The 20835-nt window shown below is 36.0% G+C and overlaps 1 protein-coding gene across 1 annotated transcript in view; it reads right to left on the bottom strand.

Annotated features, from left to right (window-relative positions):
* Positions 1-16824, bottom strand: part of LOC129253032 (synaptic vesicle glycoprotein 2B) — an 18494-nt gene extending 1670 nt beyond the window's left edge. Inside the window, exons 1-7 of the mRNA XM_054891257.1 lie at positions 16528-16824; positions 16298-16459; positions 6064-6226; positions 5840-5961; positions 5450-5756; positions 2656-2763; positions 1892-2021 (exon numbers count right to left, since the gene is read on the bottom strand). Coding sequence (XP_054747232.1) covers positions 1892-2021; positions 2656-2763; positions 5450-5756; positions 5840-5961; positions 6064-6226; positions 16298-16459; positions 16528-16702 — 1167 coding nt within the window. The 5' untranslated portion in view covers positions 16703-16824. The remainder of the gene's footprint in view (positions 1-1891; positions 2022-2655; positions 2764-5449; positions 5757-5839; positions 5962-6063; positions 6227-16297; positions 16460-16527) is intronic.
* Between the last annotated feature and the right edge of the window lie 4011 nt (positions 16825-20835).

Consider the following 20835-nt stretch of genomic DNA (forward strand, 5'->3'; position numbering starts at 1 on the left):
AATTGTAGGATCATCCCTTGATTTTCCAATTCAATAACAAGAACTGTATGTATCTTAAGAACTTTTTACTAAGATTTTCACAAAACTTTTTTCATAAATTTAAACGACAACAAACAACATTTTCTTCACTAACAATATCACATTAAAAATTCAGTTGTTTAGTGATTGAGAATATTTTATAAAATAGCAAATGTTAAAGCAATCATTTGAGCAACTTTGCTTCATAATCTGGATTTCAGTTGAGATTCAGGTGTTTCTAAGTTTGGTAATGAGCATGCGAATTTTCCAGATCCAGCGCTCTCTATTGGTTTCATATTTTGCATTCATATATTTTGGGTTCATATTTTTAAGTATCTACTAAATATGAATAAATTTGGTAATTTTCGAGTTAATGTTATAGGGCTTTCCAATAACAGGTGTTACAGGTGAATGGATTGCGCTATCGAGAGATGATTAACGATTTTTTATGGCCGGAATTGGATGGTATTGTTCTGGACAACGTTTATTTTCAACCAGACAGCGCTACGCGCCACACAAGCAACGGAACCATTGATCTTTTACGGGAAAAGTTTTCGGACCGTGTTATTTCTCGAAGAGGTGATCACAATTGGCCACCGAGAGCTTGTGATTTAACACCTTGTGACTTTTTTCTTTGGGACCACGTGAAAGAGAAGGTCTACGCCAACAGCCCAGGGTCGATTCAAGATCTCAAAGATGGAATTCGTGAGGCTATCGAGGACATAGGGCAGCCACTTTGCAATTCGTAGCAAATAGCATTTTTCTTAGAATAACAAAATAAGGCCTCTTATTGGAAAACCCTTTACTTGTTAAATTTATATTCTAAATAAGCCAAATAGGAATATAATGAAAAATTCGAAGCACCTCGACGCAGGGCCACCTAACTGGCCCAATCACATTCTGGAACCTTTGTAGACAAGCAACAACTATTCCTCAAGGCTTCCCGCGACTTTACCAGACACATAAATTTTAATTTAAATTGTAGGTGATGCTTTCCATTTCAATTCAACCGGGCTATTCGGGTCATGTTCTTCTATTTCGATGTAACTCAAATATGTTGCTCTCTGGTCAAAATAATGAGACACGTATTTTTTTTTCGCCCGAAAAAAATTTTTTTCAAAAGTTATCGGCAATTTTGTTTTTCGGCTCAAAATCGATTTTTTTTAATTATATAAGAAAAAAAATTTTTTAAATGCCCATAACTTAGTCAAACATGAACCGATTTTAATAATTCTGGGCTCAAAATGATCTTCATTACTTACATGAGCGACTTAATGTACAAAAATTGCAATAAAGTAGTTGAAAATTTTTTATTTAGCAAAAAAGACAAAAAATTGAAATTTTTTTTGAAATTCAATATTTCAAAAAGTGTATTTTTTTTTTTATAACTTTTTCCAAATCAAGAGAACACCTCAAACTTCAATTGAGCTGAATGCCCAGTAGCTAAAATGAGTTGTTTTTGAGTAATGAATTTTTGAGTAAAAAACTTGTTTCGCACTTTTTGTTTTTTGGAAAATAAAAAATTTTCAACAAATTGTTTGTAATTGTTTCTACATGAAGTCGCTCGTGTAAGTAATGACGATCATTTCGCTTCGAGAATCATTAAAATCGGTTCATTTTTGACTAAGTTATGAGCGTTTAAAAAGGAAAAAAATTCTTATATAATGAAAAAAAATCGATTTTGAGCCGAAGTATAAAATTCCCGATAACTCTTGAAAAAAATTTTTTTCGGGCGAACAAAAAAATACGTGTCTCATTATTTTGACTAGAGAGCAACATATTTGAGTTACATCGAAATCGAAGAACATGACCCGAATAGCCCGGTTGAATTGAAATGGAAAGCATCAGGTATAATTAATAATGATTTACAAACCTTTGTAGAATTGTTAACTGAGTCACCATTTGATTGAGTTATCAACTCGCAGATAGTTAATGTTCTCCCATCTGCATTTGAGCTAACTCTGTTTTGAATTTCTGAAAACCAAAGAGCCATGCCGGTAGAGCTGAAAAAATATAATTATACTTAATTAGCTTAAATCAAATAGATTCTCATTGGGTTTAAATACTTAAATACTAGGGATACCAATCCTAATATTCCAGAATCTAAAAGTTTTTATGTAAGCAAAATTTCGGTATTGATTGATATGAATCCCGTGAAAATTTATAATTTTTTTTTAATTTAAGTGTAAGAAAGATTTGTCATAGAAGGTAATAAGCCGCAAGGTTATAATTTTGTATACCGTGACGAAAAATTAAAAAATAAATTAGAGACAATTTTCCGTATGACTTTTTGGCCATAAATGATTTATTCTGTTTGTTCTGCGGAGTTTATTCTTTATTCTTTTCTGAAATTAGGCAAGTTTCGTTACTAATACTCATTGAGTACTACCAAATAAATGTTATTTTTGGTAGATATTTCCAGTGCTGCCAATGTATGTTTATTTATGCCAGTTACTTTATTTATTCGCCACTCGCTAATGCATGGCGAACGGAACACGACTATTACAACATATTTATGTTATTCAAAACAAAATTGTATCCCAGACCCAATTCTGGAATCCCAAGAGATTCCATAATCAGCTATTCCTTGTATAATGGCATCCCTAGTACCCACACATCTTCAGAAGATAAAATTACCTGAAAAACATGCCGCTCATACACGTGCAGCATATCATGAAATTTAAAACATATGGACGACGCAGTAACGGACGAGTTTCCAGCCAAATATGCTTAATTGTATCATAGCTTTAATAATAAAAAAGTTAAAGTTAATTTAAAAGATACATTTTTCTTGTTTTAATGTGTATAGAACTGGCTTTAATATGTATAATTATATATTATATTATATAAATGGCACTTGCACCCGTTATTGAGTATTTTGCCGAGCTTGTCCTCCTATTTGTTATTTGTTTTTGGTTTTATTTTTCTACAAATGGAGGAACCTACAATGATATGCCGCCTCCGAACGCAGGTGGTTCTTTATGAGGGGCTTTTTCATGGCACAATGGCACAAATATTCTCGGAGGTTTGCTATTGCCTGTTTCCCCCATCATTTGGTGTTTTATGCCCGGGGCTTTAATTCCATGCACTTGCGAATGGTAGTCATACACCAACCCATTGGGCTTCGGTGGTCGCTGACTTTAATAAGCTACTACTACAAAACCCACGGACAACACTTTTATCGTTCAATCACCTTGCACCGCATTTTCGAGACGTCAATTCCCTAAGGTGGGTTGATTTCAACCAAAACCAAATAACCAATTTTTTTTAATTTTCGTCTTACCCTTAGCCCAGGAAAGAGAAAGCTTCGATGAGCCGGCACCAAAACGGGAAAGGTGTTAAATAAGTAAATTTAAGCGGAGATGCTAAGATGGGAATTATATCATGCACAATGCCTTCACATGCCGGACATATATTGGCTATGTCGGCCGTCTGAATGCCTTAAATGTTCTAAGAAATGTTTAATATCGGACGTCAATAACAAACAATCATCAATGTGGGAAATGAGTGAACCTTCTTCTGCAGGAACCAATAACACCACATTGTTTACTTTTCAAAAACCATGTTTATGCGACCGCCGTAGCCGAATGGGTGGGTGCGTGACTACCATCCGGAAGTGCGAAGGTTCGAATTTCCGTGACTGAACATCAAATAATAGAAAACTTTTGTCTAATAGCGGCCGCCACTCGGCAGGCAATGGCAAACCTCCGAGTATATTTCTGTCATGAAAAAGATCCTCAAAAATTCATTTGCCATTCGGAGTCGGTTTAGACTCTGGAATAACACCAAGACGTATATCAAAATAAGATAATAATGGGAGGTAGCACAAGTCACCATTTTGTGCTATTAGTCAGGCCAGTGTTAGCAGTTGTTAATTTTGTTAAAATGTTTTCTTCGATAATACGACATTACACGGTGCGTTGTGTTTTAAAGGCTTGGTATTGGTTTTGAAGAAGGTTGGGGGGAACGAAAAGGTGTGTTGACCGTGGAGATCCCATGTTGCGTGCTTTTGGTAAGAATTCCTATTTAAACCAATAACATTTTTTTTTTGCCGCCAGTTACAAAAACTGGCAGACAGAGGCTTCAAATCCCATAATTTTGGACGCCAATGAACAGATCAGCTTGTGGAGGTGGCAATATTATTACCGAACCCAACAGTCAATAAAAAATAAATAAAAAAATATCCTACTGAAAGCAGAGTTCTTTCGGACAATCTCAGGCACCAGTGGGTCTTGATGGCAACACTTCGATTGTTATCATTTTTGCAAAAGTATAACCTAATTGTCCTTGATCCAAGAGCTCTTTACATATACATTTCTGAGATATGGATTTCGGAACAATACTGAATAAAAATTCGATATGGCTTCTTCAATAATTATCGCACCCATTGCAGTACCATTAAGTCTACTATATAGCAGTTTAAATTTCCTCACAGAATTTTTCACGAATTGCAAAAAAAAAACAGAAAAAGGGTAGGCTTTTCTCCTACTCTCATAAAATCTGCCATTGGAGACTTTCGAGGATCGTGCTCTGTCACTTGTGAGGTTGAGGTAATGAATTCATAGTGAAAGATGATAGAAGAAAATAAATAAGCACTGAAGAAAGCGAGTAAAGTACGTTTTAATTGGCACCGGCTTTGCCACCTTGATCAAAAAGTTCCCGGAACAACCGCCTGGTGACGCTCTAAGCCAACTTATTTTAGTTTTTTTTTATTAGGTTACCACGTCTGTGACCTACATTTCTACCATTTATCGTCATTGCTTAATATTTATAAAAGTTACGCCGTTTTGAGTAAATCTATACCTGCACGTCTTTTCGATTTTTTACAGTTTTAAAAATGGATTTGAATTCGTAACAACGATTTTGTATTAAATTTTGCGTAAAAATGTTGGAAAACTGTTTCGACAATGTTACTCTAAAGAAAACAGCCGCTTACAAGTGGCATGAAGATCGTGAGTCCATCGAGGATGCTCACGGTTTTTATGGATTACAACGATATTGTTCCCCACGAGAAGATCATATAGTTAATAAGGACTATAATTTGGGTGCTACAAGACGTTTACGTGAAGTATGACGTTGGTGTGAAAACAACTCGTGGATTTAGCACCACGAAAACACACCGTCGTACCGTGGCATCATTATCCGAGAATTTTTGACCAAGAACGAAACGAATTCCTTCCAACAGAAAACAGTTGCTCTTAATTTATTTGGATTTTGAGTTACGAGTAAGATTGAAAGTATATTATTTTTTTTCATTTCGTCAACCCAAAGACACAAGCCAAGAAAATATATTGCAATAGGAAATACTTTTCGAAAGTCTCTATAATAAAGGTGAAATTTCAAAAGGTATCTTAAATTTGGTAAGATATCAAATATGCAATATGTGTGTAGGAATTTGAATACATATATATTTATATACTTTTTTTCTTACCACGACTTGCTTCTTAAAAACTTTTTGTCTACTTCCATTGTTTCTTCGGCCCTTAATTTTTCCACACCTAACTGCTTCAAATCTTTACCAGTATTACGCCTACAAATCCAATTAACAGCTGTCAGTGCTTCTTCATCTTTACCCAATGATAAAAGTAATTTGGGACTCTCTGGTAGTGCTGTTAATACCACAGTTGCTATGAGACCCGGTAATAAATAAAAAGGCGTTAAAACACGCCATGGCCGAAAAGTGAAATTTTCACTTATATGAAGGGACCAATCCATAGTCAGTACCAACCAAGCAATGGCTGTTAATGTAAGAATAAAATACTTTTCATACAAACATATCTACAAATGTTATTATTGAATTATCAAACGAATTCAAACCTACCCGGTACGTACACCATTCCTATGCCTACAAACAGACTGGCATAATTGAGAACTACCGCACAATGACGCGTTGTGTAAAATTCTCCCAAATATGCATAAGTTGTACTGGAAGGGCCTGCAATGCTTTTAAGAGAAAGACTCAACATTATTGAAAAAAAAAATTAGATATGCCTTTATGAAATGAATAACATTATATTTTATTATAGGTACACCTTGCATACTTACAAAAGGCCAACAACGAATCGCATAAATACGTAAACCCAGTAGTTGGGTATGAACATGGATATGGTCGAGAAGAGCGTTGCTCCAACTGTTGAATAAAGCAATACTGTCCGCCGTCCTGTTGTGTCGCTGAGATAGCCCCAAACGTATGAACACAATCCAATACCTGAGAAAAATTAAAAACGTCATATAAGTATGTATATTATAGTAAGAGATATTAACACTGATATAAATATGTATAAATGTATATGGGTATGTGCATTAGATTGGCCTAAAAAGAAAATTTGTTTTCTTGATGATACCTCTTAAATTTGTTCTATGGCCAAGAAAATGAGACACTTATATTTTCAGTAATATGATATTTACCCTGAACGTCAACGCTTTGAAAATTAAGAATGAATTCCTATAGGAAAAAAGGGATTTTCCCGCAAATTTGGTATTTGATCCCTTCTTTTAATTTCCTTTCATAAATGGCCAAAAAATTTTACCCTATGCTACATTAAAAAAAGTTATTTAAATAAATTTTTATAGGGCCCTCTGAACAACGCAGTGAGAGAAAAACTCTCTACTAAAAAGTTAATGTATAATACAGAAGTTGGCAGCAAACAAGTTCAGAAACCGACAAAAATATAATATTTATGTTGCCGCTAAAAAATAAGCAAATAAAGCAGTCCCACAATCGAAAGAAAGTACCACAGATGAGCACCTTGCTGCCGCAAAGAATGGCAAAGAAATCTTTAGTGTTGCAAAATTTAGGCATGGATACACCGTGGCCATAAAAACGACCAAATTTATTAAAAATCTAAATGGTGAGCTGTTAATATTTGACATTGAAACTTGCAACATACGGAAGAAATATTTCAATGAATTTCTCAACGAAGAATACTCAAGTAAACCAATCTTAAAACTACCATAAGTCGGCGGCCCCATTCCGAAATTAACATCAGAAAAGATTTAACAAGCGCTAGCTAAAAGCAACGCTAGCTAAAGCAACAGCGCCTAATAACATACCAACCGAGGTTGAGTCCAACGAGCATCAGCTTCCCAAAATCCTTATTTAATGACATACTATAGGGAAAACCCCAAAGAGCTGGCACTACAGCTAGATCGTACCATTCTATAAGAACAAAGGTGACGTGGGAGGCTGTGGTAACTTCAGAAGCATTAAGTTTATAAGTCATTTTTTTTTGTAAGATTTGGGAACGAGTCATAAATGATAGGCTATGTGAGTTGATACAAATCCGTAAGAAACACTGTGGCTTCAAAGCAGGCAAGTCTACAACAGATGCTATCCACACAATAAGAATACTAATGGAAAAGTACAGAGAAAATAAAAAAAAAACTCTATTTATTTTTATTGATCTGGAAAAAGCGTTCGATAGAGTAACCCGCAAACTTATATGGCAGGCTCTTAGAGCGCGGAAAGTACTTGAATAGTACGTCAAAGCAATATACGTCAGGCAACACAACCACAAAGGTTAGAGCAACAGCTTGCGATAGCGATGAGTTAGCCGGAAAAGTGGGTGCACACAAGAGTAACGCATTGAACCCTCTTCTATTCAACTTCGTCATTGACTACATAACCGCCAGCATTCAACGCTATGTCCCGTGGTTCATACTGTACGCTGACGACATTGTGCTAGTGAGAGAAGATGTGAATGATATCCAAGCCCCACTCAATCAGTGGACTAAAAATAAGCAGTGCTAAGTGTAAAAAGAATTTCATTTCCTCCAAAAGGCAAAATATATTATATAAAACCGCCGTGCGTCCCACTCTTTTATATGGAGCCGAATGCTGGCCTATAAAAAAGTTACACGAAAGAATACTTCAAATGGTAGAAATGAAAATGTTGAACAAACGATATTTTCTTTTAGTGCTGAGATGGTCCCTGGGTTTGCTTCATAGGCTTTACTTTTGAGGTATCCCATAGAAAAAATTCCACATAAACGGAATCTGGCTACCTGCGTGGCCAGGATATGTCCCCGAAATGGATTCTAAGTGTGCTCAGGTTAATCCACAAATAGAAAACCAAGTATGATAATATTTTCCTTAGCATTTGGTTAAATTGTATCTTATTTACTTAGCTTCCTCAGCTGCGAAAAAAAGGACTAATCTAGTATTTTCTTGACCACAATATGGCAAAACTATTCAATATATTTATGTACATACATATGAATAAGTTCCTCTGTTGATTAGATGAACTTTATAGCGGGAGAACTGAATCAGATAACATTTTATTGACAAGCTTAACTTAACTTAAACGCATAATCTTCCTTTAATGTGTTACATATTGAATCCTTGGAAATTCCGAGGCCCAAAACTTAGCATTGGACTTATTAGTTGAGAGCTATATCTTAATAAAATGATCTGCCACGTTAGTAATTAAAACCGGTCGCATTATTACCTCAATATTTTCTATACCGACGCTATAATATGTATTTATCGAGAATTGCCTACTATTTGCCAGCTATTTAACAAAATAATAAAAAAACGAGAAACTTTTACCAAGAGCTCTAACTACTTTCTCACAAGCGATCGACCACATCTGTTTCAATTTATGAGTAAAAGAACATTCGATGCTACTTGATTACATTATTACATACTTAATTTGGGAGCGTAGACGTTGTGCATATGGGATGCCGGCTGGAAGCGTACTATGTAAACAAAAACACAAACTGATAAGAAGATCTTGGCAATAATAAACAGCTGTTCCGTTCATGCGACAGTTGCTATTTATATTTCTGACCTTGGGCAGTTCTAGTATTGCGTGTCATTTGACGTTTCTGGAGAAGTTTGATGCATTTTACAGAATATGTGAGCCATATTAGTATTGTATGTTCTACAGAGGCTTTCAAAGTTCGTCTCGACAAAAAAATAGAGCTAAACCGTGAACACAATTTTCACAATTTTCGACGTAATTTAACAATATAAAAATACGTAAAATCATTATATGGTGAGCAAGCACCATTCTTTAGCACATAAATGAACTTTCTCGTGGTTGCTGTTCGCAACGAATTCCGGGGAAAGTTGTCCAAAATCAGTTGTTGTGCCAGAAAATATCAATGTTGTGCGCGAAGGGATTGAAAAATATCGTCATGTCACATACCGCGCGATTGAAGCTTTCTTGGGCATTGGTATGACGAACATCAATAAGAATTTGCATGGACACCTTGGGTTAAAAAGGTGTGTTCGCGTTTAACAATTTAAAAAACGCCCTGAAAACGCCACTGGACAAAATACATACTTCGAAGATTCGTTCGAATGAACCCAAATACTTTACAAAAATATGTAATAGCTGACCAAGACACACTAAGATCCAATAATATGGTAATTTGGCTGAGTATGTAATAAGACATGACGGCAATAAGCAGGGGGATCACCTAGCAAAATTTGACACTACATCAGAATAAATTTTTTGTGAGGGACTCACCCAAAATAGTTGGTAAATTCATGATTGTCATATGTAGCAAAAGTAAGAATTTACCTGAAACGAAATCTAAGAGTGCAATTTTATTTCGAAGGGCGTAAGCGCCAATTAAATATATATATGCTTTCTTTTAATATGATGCAAATCCCACAGCAAAGGTATGAAGTGAACTTAAATCGAGTCTCGCGCTTGCATGAAATACCTTTGCTTACTGACTCATTCATGGCTAACGTCCTGATATTCGATTTAGCAAGTTCGTCATCGTTTGCATGGTTTGCGCCGTAGTTCATCAACTCAATTAGCAACATCAACTCGTCGTTTATGTGAGTTGAATGGAGAAATATGGTATGTAATATCAAACAGGTGGTTACTACAATACGAATATGTCGCATGACGGTCAATTCATCATGTCAATTCATCATGCGTCAATTCATGTTCCAGGCCATGGATCCATTACATTTTGTAAGCTGCACTGATTAATTCACACAAATTATGCATATATATGTATGTATTTACATACATATGTATGTAATTTGATAATTGATCTTTAACAACAATAAGGTAATGAAACTTTTACGAATTTTAATCAGTCATTGTACTCGTATTCATACGGTATTTGCAGACACGCGGGTATTTCAGAATGAGGGAATGTTGCGTGGGTTGCCTTCTATATTTTGCACCTTTGCAACATTACGCTGAAATTTGATGATAAACTGTAATTTTATGAGCTGTGTTTTGATGTTCTTATCGAAAAGTTTGGTATTTTTTAGCATAAACTTGCATATAGCGCTTTCACTTACGAGCTTCATTTGTTCTGTTTTCAGTGAATTGAAAAATTCAGCTCGCCCAAAAGATGGACTTAACTCGTGAAATTTTTTGTAAGATGTTTTATTACAGTGATCAACTTACTTCGACTTTTGGTGTTGAAGCACCACACTCAGTCACTGTGAAACACTGGTACAACGAATTCCAGCTTGGGTGTCGATCCTTGCAGGATATATTTTGTGAAGATCATCAATTGGTAACGCAAAATCGGCATGTGACATATCGCGAGATAAAAACATCCTTGAGCAAGGGCACCAGCACACATTCAATATTTTTTCATCGTAAATAAGAATGGATACCACATAATTTGACAATATCCCAAAAACTAACTCGTATCGATTGGTGTAAAGAAATCTTGAAGAATCTCAGCTGCGGTAATTCAAAGCACGTCTGTTATATTGTAAGAGGTGATGAGCCTTGGATTTATGTTGTAAGCCAGAGACAGCATTCCAAAACAGAGTTCCCAAACGAACTTAATTCAACAAAAGTTGTTCGCCGGAAGAAGCACCTCAAACAAATTTTTTTTTTTATTGACCCCATTATTTATTGCTTCTATAAATTAACATTTACAGTGTTTGAAACCTTATTTTAAAAGCAAATGATAGCCTGTTTTTTTTCAGAAACACTGGTTATTTCGTAATTGTATCAGCAGAGAAGCTTAAAACAGTCATTTCTGAATGGTACAACACCACTTGTTTGCTAGAAGTTTTCGCAAAATCCTTCAGCAAGACAATGCGAGCTCGCACGTATCGAGTTTTTGAGTACTCAAATTAATGGATCATCCGCCTTATAGCTCTGCTTTTGCACCTAATGTTAATCGTATTATAGTAAACGTTTTTCAACGCCTGAAGAAACTGTTGAAGCCTTTAAACAGCTCGTTTTGGTGATATCCCCTTCTGAGTAGCAAAAGTGCTTTGAAAATTGTTTCAAGCGACTGCAAAATTGTATTAACCTCCATAGAGAATATCTTGAAAAAAAAACAATGAATCCATTTTCATTATTACTTTATTGTGCTTTCATTATTGGGTGCAAAATATGAAAGGCAACCCTCGTATATTCATTTCACATAAATATATCGTTTCTTTTCGTTTCGGCGGTAGCGACTACAGGTAAGTCTTAAACTCCAACAAAAGCACTAACTGAAGCAAACCATTTAAGTACCATTTATTTAAGTATGTAAGATTTACTAGTATATGTGGATGTATGTGCATGTATATGTGAAAAAAAATTTTCAGTTTACAATAATTAGTTGCTTCGCCACGGTACAGTTATTATGAATTTGATTAGGGGATGCGCATAATTTCATTCATTCAATTTAAGACAGCACTCAAATATATTAATGTCAAATAATGCAGGTTTTAAGAACAATCTTCTTTATTACATATACATACATTACGTTAAATAACTGAAGGGCTTATTGACAATTTATTTGTTTCTTATTTAATTTTAATGGCTTTTTATGAAAATATATTTCATGCCCTTACAAAAGGTATCTAAAATCAAGTTCCAAGCTTTGTGCAAATCTAAAAAAAAATTACAAATTTTCATTAAAATCATAATTTTTAGAAAAATTTCAAGTATACAGTTTTATAGAAAATGTTCCAAAATTTTGTTATAAAGTGAAAGTTTGAAGTGCCTCAAAAATAGCCTTGATTTTTTACATTTATTTTACTGAAGGAGTTGACTGTTATCTTCCATACAAAAAAGTGAATCATTCGTTATATGGAAAAGTTCTGATTAAAAGGTTTAAAGCTTTGATGACAATTCGTCGAATTTGCAGGACTCTTGCACAAAGTTTGGACTTGGATTTATAAAAAAATTTCGAGTATGCGTTAAATGAAGAAAATCAAAGGACCACTAAACTAAAACATTTTAAAAAATCACGTGATTTTTGAGCCACTTCCCATTTAAACTTTTTTGTACCAAAATGGAATGGGCTGTAAAACTATGATATCTGCTGGAAATTTTTCTAGAAACTCTAATTAAAAATTTCGATGGAAATTTGTTGATTTTTTTCTTAATTTACACAAAGCTTGGAAATTGGATTTCTTTGGTTATTGTAAGAGAATAAACGATTTATGCAAGATGGCGTAAAATTAGTCATCCAATTTTATTTTTGAATAGCCTTTTTATTAAATAAAAACAAAGTGATTTTATGTGATGTGCTACTTGCTGATTGTTTGTCTGCTTGTATTCTGCAGCTGTCTAGTTGGGAGATGTCAAATATGACGTCATTTGCAAAAAAATTTAAATCTTCCGATAGGGTAATTAATTTTGCGCCACCTAGTATGCACATACACATTGGTGTGCTCGTTTTCTATGCACTCACAATTTTCTGAGTTGGTGTGTGTACTCTTACAAGCTTTTTCAATTAGTTAAGTGTCGTCGATAGGTGTTGTTCTTTCAAAAAATAGAAGTTACACGTATGTAGATGAAAATTTATGTTTTTGAGGTATTAAATATTAAATTGAATGTACTGATTTTGCGATATATGCATACGCAATTCCGAGCAGTGTCGAGCCCATTTTCCAAAAATGTTATGTAAATGTGTTTTTAGCTTTTAGATCGTACTGATGGGAGATCTAAATTTCAGTTCTGGTGACACACGTCTGGAAATATTTTAAATTTACTATGCAATTAAATACCAGTTCGTCAAACTTTGAAAAAAAGAACTTCGTGAATATGATCTCAAGTCTAGATCCTGCCAAAAACGAGCCGCCAATGAAGTATTAAAGGACTATATTATTCGCATTTTTAGTCAGATAAGATCACAAATATAGAAGAGAGGCACCGAAGGTTTGAACAATTTTAGTTATATAATTCTTGTCAATCATAATTTTCGTCACATCTACCTTCCATATAATATTTATCGTTTTTAAATTGCAAAAACAACCATTTATTATGAACTAATGAAAAAAGTTACTCAAATTTAAGAAAGAACAGAAAGCACACATTTTAGGGTTTATGTGGCTTCACCAAGAAAATATATTGAAATATGCCAAATCTGCATGCTATACCAAATTCTTCTTCTTAATTGGCGCAATAACCGCTTCCGCGATTTTGGCCGAGTTTAACAAAGCGCGCCAGTCGTTTCTTTCTCGTGCTAACCAGCGCCAATTGGACACACCAAGGGAAGCCAAGTCCTTCTCCACCTGATCTTTCCAAAGCAGAGGAGGCCTTCCTCTTCCTCTGCTACCACCAGCTGGTACCGCATCGAATACTTTCAAAGCCGGAGCATTTGAATCCATTCGGACGACATGACTCAGCCAACGTAGCCGCTGCGCTATGTCTATGTCGTCGTAAAGCTCATACAGCTCATCGTTCCATCGCCTTGGATATTCGCCATTGGCAACGGCAAAGGTCCAAAAATCTTACGCAGAATCTAGGAGAATGGTTCCATGTGTAGAAGTCCTCGCAAGTGGGGAAAGTTACTGATCGCCATTCACTTGAGAGTGGCCAGGACGATTCTTCTGCATATGGTTTAAGGGGGGAGCCTGGTTTATAAGGTCAAAAAACTCAATTTTTTTTTTCGTTTTAAGCGATTCCTAATATGTTTCAGAATATTCACACAAAGTTACAGAGCCTAATTCTCAATATTTCCGTAGATACAAAGCCAAAGGTAGACGATCGTTAGGTAGTTACGCTGTGACCGGGCAGCTATAGTACAAACTTTATCTTCTTTTCTCGACTTTTCATTTTTATGATTTCTTTAAATTGGCGTACAAGAATGAAAAAAAAAACTAATGAACCTTTTGATATGAATCATAGCTTGTTCCCTTCAATATTAAATTCTCTTCTATTTGAACTAACAAAGTAGATAAAAAAAATTTTTGAAGATTTTTATACCAAGTTGAAGTGAATTTTTTTTTTATAGAAAGGCATTTTTTTCTTTAAAACCTCCAAAAAGTTGAAATTTTGGAATTTTTCTCAGTTTTCTTAGTTCATCTAGAATAGAAAATCATGATAATTAGAAATCCATTTGAATTTTTTGCTTTAGATAATAATTACGAGCTGTATCTTGTACGCCAGTTGGAAACTCCAGCGTTGCAGCGCTTTACTAATTTCTATGTTAAACATTTTTTTCAACTTATTTTACCCAGTACAAAATTTTTTTATACTTTTTAAATGTTCATTAAAAGATAAAAAAAAACTTTGCAGTGCTAAATTAATTTTTTCCTTAAAAAACAAAATCCCGAAGAGATGCAATTTTTAGACCTCATAAACCAGGTTCCCCCCTTAAGCAGTTCACAACGTCCGGGATTAGCCCATGTATCCTCTGGATAGCTGCCGAACACCCGTTCGGGAGCGAGCTAAGGTGAGAAGGTGAAGCATTCCAGGATAGCTGGTTGTGCGCTGGGTTTGGGACCCGCCACTTAAAAATCTCCCCCCAATGAAAAGCATTACAAAGCTATACCAGATTACATGTTATTAAAATCTGACAAAAACCACTTATATAACATATAATATAATAAATTTTAATTTGTACTTACAAAGTATAGTTTGAGAATAAATTGAATATCAATTAGGCACCGATTTTGTTACTGGCATAATTTAGGTTGTATTAGAAGTAAGTAGTAGATACATTCATTTATAACAGTGTGCAACAAAAACAATTTTAATTCAGACTTCCCCAGATTGGTATGTGTTGTAGACTTAGTCATATAGAAAAAAATGCACACTCGGAGATTTGAGTTGGCATTCAAAGCTGAACTTACAGTTAATTTGCCTACAAACGGCATATAAATCGAAGTTTTCAGTCTCTGTGCAAATTAAAAAAAAATTTTAACAAATTTCCATCAAAATTACAAACTTTATAATCGCAAATTTTAGAAAATTTGAAGTAACAAAGTGGCTCAAAATTTGCGTTGATCTTGGCGTTTTCTTCATATACCAATTACATGGATGCTTTCCATTACAATTCAACCGGGCTATTCGAGTCATGTTCTTCGATTTCGATGTAACTCAAATATGTTGCTCTCTGGTCAAAATAATGAGACACGTATTTTTTTTGTTCGCCCGAAAAAAATTTTTTTCAAGATTTATCGGCAATTTTGTTTTTCGGCTCAAAATGGATTTTTTTTAATTATATAAGAAACATTTTTTTAAATGCTCATAACGTAGTCAAAAATGAACCGATTTTAATGATTCTGGGTTCAAAATGATCGTCATTACTTGCACGAGCGACTTCATGTAGAATCAATTGCAAAAAAGTTGTTGAACATTTTTTATTTTGCAAAAAACAAAAAGTGCGAAACAGGTTTTTACTCAAAAATTCATTACTCAAAAAGAACTCGTCTTAGATACATACAGAATCATTAAAATCGGTTGATTTTGGACTAAGTCTTAAAAAAAAAATTTCTTATATTGTATAATTAAAAAAAATCCATTTTGAGCCGAAAAACAAAATTGCCGATAAATCTTGAAAGAAAATTTTTAAGGGCGAACAAAAAAATACGTGTCTCATTATTTTGACCAGAGAGCAACATATTTGAGTTACATCGAAATCGAAGAACATGACTCGAATAGCCCGGTTGAATTGAATTTAAAGAATGCAAGAGACTAAAACCTAAAAAATTATTTGGGTCCGTCGTTTGTCTATGAAAATAATACTTCCATGAGCAATTTTTATATATTTGTCCGTAAAATATGAAAATATATACTATACTATACTATATACTACAATAGTATAAACGAAAATTGATAGTTTGGAGTAATTTAAACAAAATTTGACAATTTAGAGACCAAATAAAAGAAAAAACTCAAATCAGCTGCTCTGCTCTAAAAATTAAAAAAAAGCTAGTAGTCACTCACTTTTGATACGAAAACTTTATGTACGTATGTATTTTGGTATCGATGAATTCGAAAAATTATCTTTATTTTTTCTCCACTTTCAACTGCTGTGTTAATTCTCGCGTTTATACACTGAATTATTTTTCACAGTAATTAAATATTGAAAGTAAAAGTAAAAATTTACTATTACATACCTACGAAACTAGCCGCATTCATGACAGCCTTATCAACTGAGGATGTAGCAAAATCACATTGTGAAGCAATCGTTATAATGCTCATGCCCATTGTTTCATTAATTAGCACCATCAACAGCATGCCGCATACCAGTAACATTATCCATTGCGTACGACCGAAACCTTATAGATAAGAAAATAATAATAATTTAATATACAGGACGCGTTCCTCCACCTGCTCGATATCACACCTATCATATCAAGCACAGCCTCATAGTCATGTTGCAGCATTGGCGTATCCTGTGGAGAGTTTACGGAGCAACATTTTGTCCTCTGTTGAGTACTCTCCTCATTCACTATAGAGCTTTCACTTAAATTCAATTCCATAGGTAATTTTGTATCAGAAGAACCGTTATTTGGTAACATTATTGCGTTAAAATTTAATTTTACAGAGGCAGGAGTTGCCAAAATTGTTTCACTTAGTATCACTTTGTATTAATATGCAATTGTCACTCACACACATAAAACATAAGACACATATGTATGTATAGAATCAATTCAATATTCATTACCGTTATCGTTGCCGCAGCCGATGACTGCCAATTTATAACTAAACTGTCGGCTGTATATCTACTTTTACACCTGGTTGGGCTGCCTGTAGTAGAACCCGCACATACAACTGTGCATTTCTTATCGAATACTAAATAGTTTGCTCCAACTGCGCAAATATATAGTCACACACAAATGCTTCGAATGTACAAATTTCTGCTCTTACACGCTGTAATGATACATTTTCTGTATGAATCTGTATTCACTATTACTCAATTATAAATTGGCGCCAAAGCTGTTTGATAACCTTATCAAAAATATTAAAAGGGCAATTAAAAAGGCCACAAATTTAGTTTGGCAAATTACTTTTATTCAGTTCAAAGTAAAAAAGTGTGAAAATATGGCAAAATTAAGAATCAATTTACTTTTGCTCGATATAACCAATTTTTGCCTTGACTATGGCCTTGAGACGAGAAACTAATCGAAAGTTGCCCGTATGTGAAATGTTGAAAAGGTCGAGAAAAGGGGCACCAGGAGACTTGATAGCTCCTAAACACTCAGGCTAAAAAGCCCATTGCATTTAGAGCTCTGTAAAGAGGGTAGACAGTCAAGGAGGGAAGGACAAAAGTATCAGAGAAAGGGATAGGAAAGAATAGAGACAGAGATAGAGATAGTTAGTCCTGTGAGAATTTTCCAGATTTTTTGGAAAAACTTGTAAATATCCTCCAGTTCTAGAGAACGAATATTACTCATTTTCACGACATCAGAACCCGAAACTCGTAGGCGTGCTCTAGCAAAGGCAGGACACTCACAGAGAAAATGCTCAGTGCTATCCGCCTCCTCCAAGCACGACAGGCACATTGGGTTCTCAATGATTCCAATGGTGGTCATATGCTGGCGCCATGGGTTGTGTCCTGTAATAATACCGACCATCAACCGAACGTCTTTCCTTCCAAGTTTTAGTAGAAAGTTTGACAGTTTTCTGTTCGGACTTGTAACAAAACACTTTACAGTTTTGCAGCGTTCTAGACCGGACCATCGCTCTTTATGTAGATTGCATACATAATCGCTGATCCAATTCATGATTCCTGCAGAACTGATTTCGATTATTGGCTCTGGCCCTTGTGGGGGAACCGCTGATCCACGGTTGGTCAATTCATCGGAAATTTCGTTTCCTTGAACACTGAAGTGACCTGGAATCCATATACGTACAAGCCTATTCTGTCTTGCAACAGAATTAAGCTTTTTCTTACATTCTTGAACAATCTTTGAGGTTTGCTCGCGTTCTCCAGGGCCTTCAGTGCAGCCTGACTGTCACTGAAAACTCCAATCTGTTTACCGCTCCATCTCCTCTCGATTATCCATTCGGCTACTTTCAGGATGGCAAAAACTTCTGTTTGGAAAACAGTTGCAATTCCCCCCATAGCATAGGGGGTGAAACACCAAATTAAGAAAAACATTTTTCTAATAGCGGTCGCCTCTCGGCAGGCAATGGCAAATCTCCGAGTGTATTTCTGCCATGAAAACGCTCCTCATAAAAATATCTGCCGTTCGGAGTCGGCTTGAAACTGTAGCTCCCTCCATTTGTGAAACAACATCAAGACGCACACCACAAAAAGGAGAAAGAGCTCGTCCAAACACCCAAAAAGGGTGTACGCACCAATTATATATATAGTGATACTTATTACTATAATTTAAGTACCATCCGACTTCAGACCATATTTCGTTCTTGGACTCACCGATAAAGAAAATATCCGTCAAACCTCCCTGCATTCTGGATTGCTGACATCAGAATCTGACATCAAATTTCCTTCCAAATGAAACTGTGGGTATCAGGTCGTCTTTAGGTGCCAAAAACAGTGGATACTGCTCAGATAGGAACTTAAAGAAGTTCCGTCTTCGTGCCAGAAACCATATTTATGGAGTCTACACATTGCTTTTATTGCTTCCTGTTGTATCTTAAGATCCAAGGGTAGCAAATCAAGCATAGCATTTAGGGCATCCCCAGAGGTTGTACTCATGGCACTCGTAATGCATAAACATACGCTTCTTTGCAGCCTGTATAGTTCCCGGATTGTGGACTTAACCATGCTCCAGCGCCACCAGACTACAGAGACGTAAGTGATGATTGGTCTGATTAGTGCTGTGTATATCCATAGGACCACAGCAGGTTTCAGACCCCAAGTTTTACCAAAAGCTCTGCGGCATTGCTGAAAAATCCTTAATGCGCGATTCACCTTCAGCGAACCGGGTGTCTCCCAAATCAGCTTCTTATCCAAGATTACACCTAGATATTTAACTTCATCGGAGAGACCAAGTGTCACACTTTTCAGTGTTGGAAGACTGAGTCCATCCAATTTCCGTTTTCTCGTAAACAAGACTATAGTGGTTTTGTTCGGATTGACGGAAAGACCTTGTCTCATGCACCAGTCATCGATTTTGTTCATAATCCTCTGCACTTTCGTGCGAAGCCTCCTTAGAAATTTATCCGATGTTAGCGCACAGACATTGTCCGCATATGCTTGGACATGAAAACCGAGTTCCTGCATCTCCGCTAGTAGAGAGTCTACGACCAATCACCACAACAGCGGAGGAAGAACACCGCTTTGGGGACATCCTTGCTTGGCCCTGACGGTGGTTAGTTCGTCACTGTTCTCTCCAGCGGTTAACAGCCTCTCAGAGTGCATGGAATATATCCATTTTACAATGGTTTGATTTGAGTTTTTTCAGGTTTGGTAATTGCTCTATTACAAGCTCCCCATACCTGTCCCAGTCCACATTTCGAGGATTCCTACCGGAAGGCATTGATATTGTATGAATTCCCAGTTGGAATTCGATAAGACGATGATCAGAAAGAGAGTCCACTTTCAAAACTCGCCATCGGTTGATTTGAGTTCCAACTGACTTATTGGTAAGTGTTAAATCAATCACCTCTTGTCTCCTTTTGGTCACAAAAAAGTTGGAATGACCAAATCAGATGGCAGGATAAAATCCAGTAACTTGAAACCTCTGGGGTTGCATTTGCTGCTTCCAAATACAATGTTCTGTGAATTTGCATCCCAGCCCACTATTAGCCCCAGATTATTGGATTCTGCATACTTGACTAGCTCCCTCGAAGAAGGTGGCTGTAAAGAGTAGTAGGGTAGGTAGGCCAAAACTATGATAGCTTCGACACTGTTCCCACTCTTTATTTTTGCAACAACGATATCTCTGGAGTATAGCTCTTTTAACATCGTGTGTTCGATCAACCTTGGCATGATAATACATGCTCGCGGTCTCACACTCCCTTCACAATGAAGTATTTATCCCCACGACATAGCACCTAGACCACAGATACACTTGTGACAAACCAATTGCTCTTGTATTAGTATTATGTGTGGGTTTGTTTGCAGTTTTGCATGCCTACGGCACAGCATGCCTTGCTATGCTGCAGATTGATCTGCGTAAATATTACTTCAGTCATGAGACTGAGTATATTTACACTTTGTCCTCCACCTTATCCTGGACACGGAAATGGATTCGCCCCCATACCTAGTACCAGGTGGGAACCCGCCTCCGTAATGGGAGCGGATTTCTGCCTAGTACACGAGTATACTCTCCAGAGAGTCGTGTCACGATCTTTGTTTTGAACACGGATGCGTGTGAGGAGTTCTGCTGAACTACAGGAAGGACTCGTCCGTACCAGCCTTTCTTTGCTATTCTCAGCAAGAAAGAACTTGCTGTTATCGCAGGCTTGAATTTTTACTATCTCTTTTTCCAGCCATTCTCAGGAAAAAGCATTGGAACAGTGCGCCGTTTTACGATGCCGTCCACCACGCTTTTACCCTCGAAAGTCGGCGCGTCTTTCGCGTCACCGATAGCTTTCTAAAGATAGTATGTATCTCTACCGTCATTGCCTTTGCTGCGATTCTCGCGAATGATTCGCTAGACGTTGACGGAAGAATATCATTCGACATTTGTCAGGCAAAGATTTGTCTGCCTTGGATTGGGTCGAGGAAGCAGGCATTTCC

Source organism: Anastrepha obliqua, chromosome 1, assembly GCF_027943255.1.
Source record: "Anastrepha obliqua isolate idAnaObli1 chromosome 1, idAnaObli1_1.0, whole genome shotgun sequence".
Taxonomy (NCBI): domain Eukaryota; kingdom Metazoa; phylum Arthropoda; class Insecta; order Diptera; family Tephritidae; genus Anastrepha; species Anastrepha obliqua.